The 12,890-nt window shown below is 43.4% G+C and overlaps 1 protein-coding gene and 1 long non-coding RNA gene across 3 annotated transcripts; one reads left to right on the plus strand and one right to left on the minus strand.

Moving 5' to 3' along the window:
* Positions 1–53: 53 nt before the first annotated feature.
* On the minus strand, positions 54–9,230 carry LOC120703729 (elongation factor 1-gamma 3-like). Of its 2 annotated transcripts, none has more exons than XM_039987888.1 (7): positions 9,114–9,230; positions 2,101–2,250; positions 1,941–2,001; positions 1,803–1,855; positions 1,624–1,725; positions 1,049–1,547; positions 54–636 (listed from the first exon to the last, which is right to left on the minus strand). In XM_039987888.1, exons 1-7 carry the CDS (start codon positions 9,120–9,122, stop codon positions 257–259), a joined length of 1,254 nt encoding a protein of 417 aa, XP_039843822.1. In that variant the 5' UTR covers positions 9,123–9,230; the 3' UTR covers positions 54–256. The 2 variants fall into 2 exon arrangements, with proteins under 2 accessions (XP_039843822.1, XP_039843821.1); XM_039987887.1 differs by lacking the exon at positions 9,114–9,230 and adding an exon at positions 3,454–3,641.
* Positions 5,387–6,236, plus strand: LOC120703731. Its single transcript, XR_005687203.1, has 2 exons — positions 5,387–5,878; positions 5,937–6,236. It is a non-coding gene; the product is annotated as an uncharacterized LOC120703731 (long non-coding RNA).
* Positions 9,231–12,890: the final 3,660 nt, after the last annotated feature.

Raw genomic sequence — 12,890 nt, forward strand, 5'->3', positions numbered from 1 at the left:
TCTTGTTCAAATTCAGGTCAGCCGTCCTATTTCACACCGAGCACTACGTGAAATGCTCACAAAAGAGATCTAAACCAGGAAAGTTCTGTGATTACTGACTTACAGATGCAAATGAGAGTGAACACAAAATAGCCCAAAATTGTTAACGAAGCACAAACTTCAACCAGTTCACAAGGGTACTAACATGCAAAGTCTTCATACTTCCATAGACAGCAAATATAAGGCCTAAACAATTCAATCTCCAGCAGCTGCAACCTCACTTGAAGCATTTCGCGTCAAGCAGAGCCTCACCCTCGAAGGGCTCCTGGTCCTCGATCATTGCACTGACGCGCTCCCTCTGGGCCTCGTCGGAGATGTCCACCTTGGTCCACTCGTAGAGCTCCATGTCATAGACCTCATCCATGACAAACTTGGGGACCTCCTGGCCACGGAAGAGCCAGAGCCCCTTCAACTTGAATGGGGGCTCAGAGCCAACCACAAGCATCTTGCCAAAGGCGTACTTGCGGCACAGGTCCATCCGCTGCAGGAACCCACCAACCTTGTTCATGGTCACAAAGGAGACGGTGTTCTCCTCATTGTACTTGTAGTCACAGAACCACAGAGAGTAGCCCTCTGGGTCATACATGTCCCAGAAACCTGAAAATACAGACAGCATGTAAGTTTTGGTCAAAATTACAGACATGGTGAATGAACCAAACACATTCATCTATAAATTACTAGGATTATTACATAAGTTGCTGCAACCAAAATACTAACAACTATTCTGCCTACTAGAGCTTACTTTGAATACACAACTATAACCACTGTGATAGTTTGGGTTGGCGTAACTCTTTGTAGCTACCTTCAGTTGACTTTAAAACAACAATACCTTTTATCATACCAGGCCACACCAAAAATTTTGTCAGGACAAAGAACCCAATACAGAAGGGACTCCTCTGTTTGTAAGTGTAACACTAGTAGACCACAAATGAGATTTCAGCACCAGGAACTCACAAATGAGACTTCAGCACCAGCCAAATATAGTGTAGATAAAAGGTGGAGAAGATACCTTTGATGGCAACCTCCCGGAAGTTGGTCTTTGTGTTCGAGTATAGCCTCTTCCAGTCATCAAGGATCATCTTGCTTGGTGGCAGCAAGTCAAGAGGATTCTTAGGCTTTGGCTTTGGTGCCTCCTCTTCTGCCGGTGCCTCGACCACCTTTGGCTTTGGGGCCTCCTTTGGGGCTTCTTTCTTCACATCCTTTGCCTTTGGCTCCTTGGGGGCAGCAGTCTTTTTCAGAACAGGAGGCACTGACTCTGCCTGCTTGACATCACCCATGACCTTCTTGAAGTTAGGCTGGTTAACCATGGTCCAGAAATACCTCTCGACATGCGGGAACTCGGATGTGAAGCTCTTGGTCAAGATCCGTGCAAATCCATGGTAGAGGTTGCATGTCAATACAATGTCAGCTAGAGTGACAGAATGCCCAACAAGGAATGTTTTTGAGGCAAGGTGCGTGTTCAGAGAACCGAGCGCTCTCTTCAACGAGGCAATAGCTGTTTCCTCTGTCTGCACAAGCAAAAAGGTTAGACTGAAATCTTATGATCAGTAATACAAGATCCAAGTTACACATTCTACAACTTACCGTCTGAGAATAAGGAATGTAACCAAGCCTTGGGTACAAGTACCATGCAACACCAGGATCAACTTCTGTTGCAGCAAAGTCCATCCACTGCTCAACATGGGCCTGCAAGAACCATTGATGAGGTTCAGTGGTTATACGCGCTAAAACTTATACATGCAAACAGTCAAGAAATTACTCACTTGTTCAATACGAGAAGACCCAAAAAGAGGGTTGCCATCATTCAAGCGAGCAACTTAAAGAAAAGCAGAGGCATTGTTATCATCAGCAGAAAGCCGAAAAAAGAATTAGAATGAAAACGCTTGGAATTATAGATATACCATAGCGTGCAATAGCATTGCTCTCAAAAACAGCACCTTCAGGAGTCTCCAGAACAGGCACCTAAAAGAAATTGTTAGTTCGTGAAACAATCTACAAAACCATTTTAAGATTTAGTTTTTTGTGGAAGGATTTTTAAGATATAGTTGGTGCATGATGTACCTTCCCAAGGGGGTTCATCTTAAGAAACTCAGGGGTCTTGTTGGTGACACCCATCTCAAAATTCTTTGTCAACTCAACCTTAACCCCACTGTATTCTGCAGCAATAAGTGCCTTGAAAGCATTCTTGTTTCCAGGTCCAGAATGCAATACCTATGCAACAGAAAATAGATTAGGCATTGTATTACAAATTGAAAGTCAGGACTTGGGTTTCTGAATGGTGCTTGAACACGTGCAAGCCAGGCCACATCTACAACATTACTTAAGTGAGTGAACGTAATCCACATAACACATGTGCTTCAGTAGCACGTAAAATACACAACCAAACATATGCATGCAGCAATCAATGTCTGAGATTGAGTATTTGTAATCTGAAGCAGCCAATGAAATCTCAGATTCCCAACAAGCCACATGCCAAGTAAGATGGTTTTAACAATGCAACCAAGTAAAGGCATGCGCAGAGAGAGAACAATAGCAAACAGTACTGGATATGAATCTTCTAATGGCTTCTAACTTATCATACAACAGTCAATTTTCACCTCCCAACTTAAATTCCTCTTCAATACTTACTTCCTAGCTACACAGCATCATGATACCCCCACCCTATACACCCTGCTTTTCCTTTTACAATCACCAAAATAGCACTGCTACATGTAGCTTTCACTCAAGCACAACTAAGGATCAGAAACAAGGCTAAAATAAATTGGGTTGGGATGATAGCTCTTAAATGAATCAGATGCCTCAAATATTACTTGAAGTTGTGCGTAAATGGCTGTCAGCGCAGCAATTCCCTCCCTGGAAACACCACGATCACACTGGTCAAAAGGGCTTCTATTAGCGAGCCAGCAGCTCCGAGTGGCATCACTTGCACTGTGAATCACCCCCATCGCATCAAACTATGTATAGGACTCCAAGACTTCCCCGGTGTAAACAAGGGATGCCAACAAGTGATCTATTGCGTCCACTATGCTTTCTAAAGGGCAGCTTGAACTTGAAACGAACCAGGAGCTCGGTGATGTTTTTACTAAGGACACGCCTGGACGAACCAGAGTAGCGTCAAGGATCTAAACAGCCTACCACATCCCAGTCGCTTCTACGTTCAAACACCCATGTGACTCGCGAGTCGCATCAAACGGAGACGACAAATCGACACCCCGCGTCGCGCATCAGATCAAGCTAACTACGAGGCAGGACTCCTCAAACATCAAGACCCCATCAGCCGAACAGCCGCGGCCGCCAACAGATAGATCCCCACAGCCAGCCCGATGCGCGATGAACTACACAGCCACCACGAGCCACTACTGAAGCAGCAGGGACAAAAACCCAAAGGAGGACGGACGAGGAGCAGGAACTCACGAGCGCCATGTCGACCGATCTGCAGCACAGATCACGGGAGCAGGCCGGCCGAGGAAGCGAGAGAGGGAGGGGTTTACGGAGGAGGGAGAGGGCGGAGGATTTATGCGATGGCGGCGCAGCAGAGATGACGGGGGGAGGAAGAAACCAGAGTCTAGGGTTGCGGCGGCGGGCGTCCGAATGGCGGGGATCGGACGGACGGGATCGACCGCGGGGCGAGCTGGATGCGAGGGAACTTGGGTGGGTTGCACTCCTCGTACTATCTTGCAATTTGGATAAGGTCCTCTCTGCACTTTTCTCGGGCTAACGAGGGGGCTTAACGCGAAATGACAAAATGGTTTCTACTATTTCGCATTTTGCCAACCTTCTCAGCTTCCGTGGCGGGCGAGTTAAGTAATCGACCGAATACAAAGCCTAGTTTAACTAGGTTTTAGCTAAAATTAGAAAGCTTGGAAGTTGGAACTAAACTTGACTTGAGCAAAGAATTAATAGAATTTAGCCTCGTGGCTTACATGTCCATACCATCTTCGAGTTAAAGACATCTCAAAGTTCTACAACGCAGTTTTGCTATAAATGAAGAAATCTTTGAAAGCTTTTTTTTTGCGACGAGTATTTTTGAAAGCTTCTTGATCGCATGAACGTTGCTTGGTTTCTCAGTTGCTTGCTGTTTGCAGCTATTTTTTCTTTCTAGAATAATGGCGTGCATAATGATCTTAAACTTTTCATTCAGACTAGCCAAACATAGAGGTAAAAAATGGGCATAACAATTTCCTAAACAAAAAGGCATAACAATAATGCAAATAGGTTCCATCAACGGCATCAGGAATGGGAATGGAACCTGAAGCGGATATCCTGTTTCGCTTGGCAGCAGCATCTCCTCCTCAATTACCGAACGAACAAGGAGTCCCCATTCAAAAAAACAATAGCAGTTCTGATGGGCCATAACCTCATGGCCTTTGGATTTTCCGGCTCAAACCTAGCCCGTTTTTTCGGCTCAAACATGTCAATGGAAAAAGTATCATTTGGAATGTAGCGAGAATGTATCATTAGGTATAATTTTATTTGTTTTATTTTTTGCAAAACATAGTACCGTCGAAGTCTCGAAGACCCTCACATACATGCATGCATACTCACGTAGGTATAATATCTCCGAAAGACTGAGCAGATAAATTCTCGAGACTCGAACCTAGATGGGTAAGCACAAGGAACCTTACTATCTAAGCGTAGCTTAGATGGCTATAATTTTATTTGTTACATGTTTGGTATCAAGTTGCCCTTCTTTTATATTAGGAACTTTTTTACTTGATAATATCAGGCATGAGATGCTCTTCTAGGCATCTTTCTCCAAAAAAAAATATTAATCTATTTTCCAAGGTAGCCCTGATCATTTGTGGGTTCAGGTCGGGTAAAAAAAAGCCCCGATATTTTTTCCTCGGATTTTTCAGCTCGAGCCGACCCAACACGTGGTTGGGTTACGTTGGGTTTGGGTCGGGCCAGTCTAATTTTCTTGTGTAAAAATTTTGTGTTAGGTTTTGGGTCAAAAAAATATGGCCCAAACCCGACCCAAGTTTTTCGCCGGGTTAAAGAATTCAGTTCAAGCTCAACCCATATATTGATCAGGTCGGACCAGGTGGCCCATTATCATATATTCCGAGGAGTGTGAAATTGATGCTAAACTGTTTTTCTTTTTGAAAAAAAATGAATTGACGTGAAGCTGGGGATTAGATCATTAGGAACTATACAATCAGAAACGCGAAAGTTGTACCATGTTGCCCATAACAATTCACCTTTTGTTCTTGGTGCATTACTCTCTGTAGAACCTGTACCATATGGTTCCCAGTTCCTTTATTTAAAAAAAAATGGTTCCCAGTTCCCACCATCACTGTGCACCATAATTTGCGGTTAAAGGTGATTTTCACAATTGGATATTACTAGTAAAAATTAGTGCCGTTTCAGTGCTGCTGATAAACTTCAGAATTCAGATACATTATGGTGCATGATGCCCGTGCTCTTTTACAATTTCAATAGGTCATCAGAGGGGCAGTCCTATGTTTTCACAGTGATGATTATGTGAAATGCTCACATGATACAACTCTTAACCCGGGGAGATTTTCACTAACAAATGAACCAACTAAAGATGTTCTACAGTGTTTCAATCTGAGGAGCTCAAACCCAAGCAAAAACGCTCCTAAAAAACAAAGCAAAACGAAGCAAGTACAACCAAGCTTGCTCCTACTGTCTCGCAACTTAGTAAAAAACAAGGGACTACTAGTCGCCGGATGATACATTTCAGTCACATACCGAAACAGGATCAGATTACTGTCATGAAAGAAGGCAAATGCACGACAGAACACAGGTAGCCCAAAATTCTCAACTAAGCACCAACTTCAACACAGTTCACGAGGGTGTATATGGTAAACATAGACAGGTAACCAGCACTCTTCCATAGACATCCAATCCAAAGCCTATATGGTAAACATAGACAGGTAACCAGCACTCTTCCATAGACATCCAATCCAAAGCCTAAGCAGTTCAAACTCCAGGTAAGTGGAACCTCACTTGAAGCATTTCGCATCAAGCAGGGCCTCACCCTCGAACGGCTCCTGGTCCTCGATCATGGCATTGACACGCTCCCTCTGGGCCTCATCAGAGATGTCCACCTTGGTCCACTCGTACAGCTCCATGTCATAGACCTCATCCATGACAAACTTGGGGACCTCCTGGCCACGGAAGAGCCAGAGCCCCTTCAACTTGAATGGGGGCTCAGAGCCAACCACAAGCATCTTGCCAAAGGCGTACTTGCGGCACAGGTCCATCCGCTGAAGGAACCCACCAACCTTGTTCATGGTCACAAAGGAGACGGTGTTCTCATCATTGTACTTGTAGTCACAGAACCACAGAGAGTAGCCTTCTGGGTCATACATGTCCCAGAAACCTGAAATACAGACAGCATATGTAAGTTTTGGTCAAAATCCCCAAAAGATGGAAGAATGAATCTATCACATTCATCTAATTAGATTACTGTAACTGCTGTTGCAACCTAAACAGTACTGCTTATCAAAGCTTACATGATACACAGCTACTGTTACCACTGTGTGAGTGAGTTGGATTGGTCTAAATCTTTACAGCTATCAATTAGTTGACCTGAGTAATAATATGTATAATACCATTCATTATAATGTCAAGAACAACATTTGTTACCATACAAGGCCACACCCAAATTTTAGACAGGAAGAAGCAACACTGATAGACCACATACGAGACTTCTTCACCAGCCATCACAATAAATGACATTGTTGGTATTAAGGTGGAGAAGATACCTTTGATGGCAACCTCCCGGAAGTTGGTCTTTGTGTTTGAGTATAGCCTCTTCCAGTCATCAAGGATCATCTTGCTTGGTGGCAGCAAGTCAAGAGGATTCTTAGGCTTCGGCTTTGGTGCCTCCTCTTCTGCCGGGGCCTCAACCACCTTTGGCTTCGGGGCCTCCTTTGGGGCTTCTTTCTTCACATCCTTTGCCTTTGGCTCCTTGGGGGCAGCAGTCTTTTTCGGAACAGGAGGCACTGACTCTGCCTGCTTGACATCACCCATGACCTTCTTGAAGTTAGGCTGGTTAACCATGGTCCAGAAATACCTCTCGACATGCGGAAACTCGGATGTGAAGCTCTTGGTCAAGATCCGTGCAAATCCATGGTAGAGGTTGCATGTCAATACAATGTCAGCTAGAGTGACAGAATGCCCAACAAGGAATGTCTTTGAGGCAAGGTGCGTGCTCAGAGAACCGAGCGCTCTTTTCAACGAGGCAATAGCTGTTTCCTCTGTCTGCACGAGCAAAAAAGTTAGTCTGAAATCTCATGATCAGTAATACAAGATCCAAGTTACACATTCTACAACTTACCATCTGAGAATAAGGAATGTAACCAAGCCTTGGGTACAAGTACCATGCAACACCAGGATCAACTTCTGTTGCAGCAAAGTCCATCCACTGCTCAACATGGGCCTGCAAGAAACATTGATGAGGTTCAGTGGTTATACGTGCTAAAACTTATACATGCAAACAGTCAAGAAATTACTCACTTGTTCAATCCGAGAAGACCCAAAAAGAGGGTTGCCATCATTGAAGCGAGCAACTTAAAGAAAAACAGAGGCATTGTTATCATCAGCAGAAAGAAAAACAGAGGCACGATTAGAATGAAAATGTTTGGAATTATAGATATACCATAGCGTGCAATAGCATTGCTCTCAAAAACAGCACCTTCAGGAGTCTCCAGAACAGGCACCTGAAAGAAATTGTTAGTTCCTGAACCTCTATACACAACTACTTTGAAGATATAGTTGGTGTATGTTGTACCTTCCCAAGGGGGTTCATCTTCAGAAACTCAGGGGTCTTGTTGGTGACACCCATCTCAAAATTCTTGGTCAACTCAACCTTGACACCACTGTATTCTGCAGCAATAAGTGCCTTGAAGGCATTCTTGTTTCCAGGTCCAGAATGCAATACCTATGCAACAAACAATAGATTACGCATTGTATTACAAATTGAAACTCAAGACTTGTGAATGGTGATTGAACACGTGCAGACCAAGCAATGACATCGACAACATTACCTAAGTGAGAGAACGTAATCCACATAACATGTGTTTCAGTAGCAATAAAAGTACACAACCAAACAAATACACACAGCAATCAATGTATGAGATTGTTTATAATCTGAAGAGGCCAATGAAATCTCAGATTCCCAACAAGGCACGTGAGCATTTTTCATACAGATAAAGCCAAGCAAGATGGTTTCAACAATGCAACCAAGTAAAGGCATGCGCAGAGAGAGAACAATAATAGCAAACAGTACGGGATTGTGATAACTTAAACTATTATGGTTTTAACTTATCAAAATAAAATACAAAATAGTCAATTTTCACCTCCCAACTTAAATTCCTCTTCAATACTTATTCCTACCTGCGCTGCATCGTGATACCCCCACCCTATACATCCTGCTTTTCCTTTTACAGTCACCAAAATAGCACTGCTACATGTAACTTCCACTAAAGCACAACAAGGATCAGAAAGAAGGATAAAATAAATTGGGTTGGGATGATAGCTAAATGAATCAGATGCCTCAAATATTACTTTAAGTCGTGCATAAATGACTGTCTGCACCACGATCACACTGGTCAAAAGGGCTTCTATAAATGCACACCCAGCCATCCTACTAGTGAGCCAGTAGTTCTTGAGCGGCATCACTCGTACTGTGAATCACCCCCATCAAATCAAACTATGTATAACACTTCCCCGGTGTAAACAAGGGATGCCAAATTGCCAACAAGTGATCTATTGCCTCCACTATGATTTCTAAATGCCAAAGTTAACGGTGCTGCTTGTAGTTGAAACAAACCAGGAGCCCGGTGATGTTTTACTAAGGACACACAGACACACGCCTGGCCGAAGCGGAGACGAGTCGAGGATCTAAACAGCCTACCACACCCCGGTCGCCTCTACGTTTCCACACCCACGCGACTCGCGAATCGCATCCGACAAATCGACACCCCGCGTCGCGCATCAGATCAAGCTAACCACAAGGCAGTCCGATGCGCGAGAAAACTACATAGCCACTGAAACAGCAGGGACAGAACCCAAAGGAGGATAGAGGAGGAGGAGCAGCAACTCACCAGCGCCATTTCGGCCGATCTGCAGCGCGGATCGCAGGAGCAGGCCGGCCGAGGAAGCGAGAGAGGGTTTACGAAGGAGGGAGAGAGCGGAGGATTTATGTGATGGCGGCGCAGCGGAGATGACGGGGAGGAGGAAACCAGGATCTAGGGTTGGGCGGCGGGCGTCCGGATGGCGAGGATCGGACGGACGGGATTGACCGCGGGGCGAGCTGGATGCGTGGGAACGGGACGGATTCTTTTGTAGTTACACACCTTGGGCAATCTTGGAATTCAAATTAGGGCCTTGCGACGCTTTTGTTTGGACTAACGAGGGCCTTAACACAAACAGTAAACATTTCTACTTTCAAGTTGATAACTAACCCTTTTTTCTTATAAATCTATTAATAACTAACCTTTTCTAGCTGAAATTCCGTGACGGTCAAGTAATGGATCAAATAGAATGACGGTTTTACCTTGGTTTCCGCTAAATTTAGAAACTTGGGAACTAATCTTATCAAGAACCTCAAGTTTGGATTTCTCTGTGGAAACTTGAGGTGCACGTTTTCGTGCCTGTCAAGACACTTCAAAATTCTACAACGTTGGACGTTGCTATGACGAAAAGGAAAAAAAAACTATCAATATATATATTTTACAGTGGATTCAATAAAATAAATTTGGTGTTCTCATTATTATTATTTTTCTCTAAAATTCAATCAAAGTTGGCCAAATTTAATTTAAGACAAATCTAATACGACATGGATCTCAAAACAGAAGGAGTATGTTTTCCAAAATAGTGGCGCACATCTTGATACTAGATTATTCGTCGAAACTAGCCAAACAAAACAGGTGAAAGAGGCACAAATAGGCTTGATGAACAATGGCATCAAGCATGGAGCCGCCTCTCAAGCAGTGAAGCGGATATTCCGTATCGCCTGGCAAGGCTGGCAGCAGTAGCACCTGCCGTGCCGACAGAACACTGCCGTTACTCGAACATTTCTGGTAAAAGGAAAAGGAGTATGCAGTTCCGATGGGTTTTCGGCCCACAATGTCATGACCTTTAGACTTTTCGGCCCAGACCTGGCCCATCCTTTTCACGGCAACAAGCGGAGCACATCGCGAGCTCCCCGGCCGCGGCGGCGCCGTATCCCCCGCCGCCCAGAAGCCCGCCGCAGGTGAATACCCCTGCTCCCCTCCCGTCCCTCCTCGCTCTCACTCACCGCCGCCGGATTTCAGGTAGAGATGGCAGCGGATCGGGTTCGGTGCAGGTATCCGCGGGTTTCGGGTTTTCGGGTTTCGGGTTTGGTGTTGGTTTTTCGCCCACGGTTTTCAGGTTCGGGTTCGGGTTCGGGTTCGGGTTCGGTTTCGGGTTCGGTTTCGGGTTCGGTTTTTGGTTTCCACCCGTGGATATCCAATGGATATCCGAAATAAATTATTTGGAATTAAAACTCATGTTTTATAATATGTTAATGATAATTTGTTTACTTAGACTATTAAATTTATTGAAAGTTGAGTCATGAAAATATTTATTATTTGTTGCATCTTGTTTATTCATGTGAATATGTGTATATTTATCTGCGGGTTTCGGGTATCCATTCGGGTTTCGGGTATCCATTCGGGTTTCGGGTATCCGCGGGTTTGGTTTTGGTGATGGATTTCCACCCGAATCGGTTTCGGGTTCGGGTTCGGGTTTCGATTTCGGGTTTCGGTTTTGGGTGCACGGAGACTCCACCCGATCCGAACCCGACCCGTTGCCATCCTTAATTTCAGGGCGACTTACACCGATACTGGTACGGATATCGGATACGCACTTTTTCAAAAAACACTGATACGGAGATACGGCTAGAATAATTAATAATTACACATAAATATCACATAGATATTCAGCAAGTGAGATTTTACTCTTGAGTAACTTCCCCTATACTCAGATGTGCAATAGTTGCATGTTCATATAACATTACTTCTATAATTAGCTTTCTCTAAAAGCACAACTGATTCCACAAAAGGTTCTTTAGTTGCTGCGCATCTAGTTCTACAGTTCTATTGCAGCAAGTTTATCATTTTGTATCATCTCTTACTACCAAAATAGCATTTGTGTGGGCTGATTACTGCTTTGGGCTGTATCCCATCTGGCCCAAAAATATCGGATACGCGTATCCAAACAAATACGTATCCGTTTTTTCAGAATACGACTAGAAACGTATCCGAGATGTATTCGGAGCGTATCTGTATCCGATATATCGGATACGAATACGCCACCTCCTCGGAGTATCCGCATAACAGAGTGGGGCGATCGTGATCTCCGCTTGCGGTGTGTTCGACGAAATGCGATCGTGACGTGTTCGGCCGTCTCCCTGGGTTTTAGGGTTCCATGCGTTTAGAAGGTTGTTAGTATCTGCTAGTACCGTTTAACTGGTTAATTGTGTAATGCTGCACAAAACGAAACTCTTTTTTTTTTCTGTGTATGTGTGTGCGTGCGTGTGTGTAATGCTAGTACCGTTTAGATGGTTGTTAGTATCTGCTAGTACCGTTTAACTGGTTAATTGTGTAATGCTGCACAAAACGAAACTGCCAGCTTGTGTTTGGTTTTACTAGTTTCTCCAGGCCACGGAGTTATCTATCTGTTCGTAGAGGACTAGGTGAGTTTTAGGGAGCACTTGCTTCCTCTGTTCCAGATATGCCTAGTAAGTGCGAGTTGATTCTGTATTCCGCTGATGAAGAACTAGGTGTTCCTTTTCAGAAAAATGAAGACAAGTGAAACTCTGTGCTTTGCAAATGTGCAGGGTATTTGTAATTATTTAACATGAATTGAGTCTCTGTGATTGAGAGGACCGCTAAGCATATTTTCTTTTGCAAATGTCCATGGAAATTTGACTGGTAGTGGTGGGTCGTTTCTGCTGAGATTACATAGGATAAACACGGGCCCACTTCCCTAATACTCTGATAGATGTAATCATGTGACAGACGTACTCATCCTCAAGGTAGTCCTTTATCGTTAGATATAATTAATCTTCTCCCTATTTCAACAAATTCTTCCCCCACAAGTCGCAAGTAACACATGGACACTACAATAGCATGGAAAAGCATGTACACTACACGTCCACACACGGGGGAGAAGGTCAATGAACTTGAATTGAACCTGTTGATGTTCCCATTGGTCTTACTCTGTTTCTTGATAATTAACCCAAGAATGAAGGGGAATAGGAAGAAGGAACAAAAGTTATCGCAATGATGAACATATCCTTTTTTTTTTCTTCTTTTGGGGAAAAAAAAAGAAAGGTCATATGACTGCTTGTGCTGCAAATAAAGTTATTCGCTGCAATTCTATTGGACATTATAGTAGGGATTGATTTGTTGACAACCTGCCGTCCAGTCTATCAGTTAGGTCCTTCATATTTATTGAAAATGATCAGTGCATTTTCACGATTGAAAATGATCAATTCATTTTCACAACTATAGACAATGCTTTAGAAAGTATAATATATAAGATATGTCAGGTCTTCCTTCAAAACCCTTTTGTTCAAGTAATTTTTTCGCCATCTTATTCTTATGTTACATGTTGGTAAGTAGTTGCATAGATCTAATATTAGATACAACCGATAGAAGTCAGTCTCTATTTTGTTTTCATATCAAATAGCGTCCAGTGGCAAATCTAGCATTTGAAGTTAGGGTGGTCCAACAAGATAATTTTTTTATTTATAACACCACAAAAGCTTAATAAAGTATCTTCAAATATCTTCAAATTTACCACTAAATATGAAATTTGCTTAAAAAAATTTACGGATCTATAATAATTTAAAT

This window comes from Panicum virgatum, chromosome 4K, assembly GCF_016808335.1.
Source record: "Panicum virgatum strain AP13 chromosome 4K, P.virgatum_v5, whole genome shotgun sequence".
Lineage (NCBI taxonomy): Eukaryota > Viridiplantae > Streptophyta > Magnoliopsida > Poales > Poaceae > Panicum > Panicum virgatum.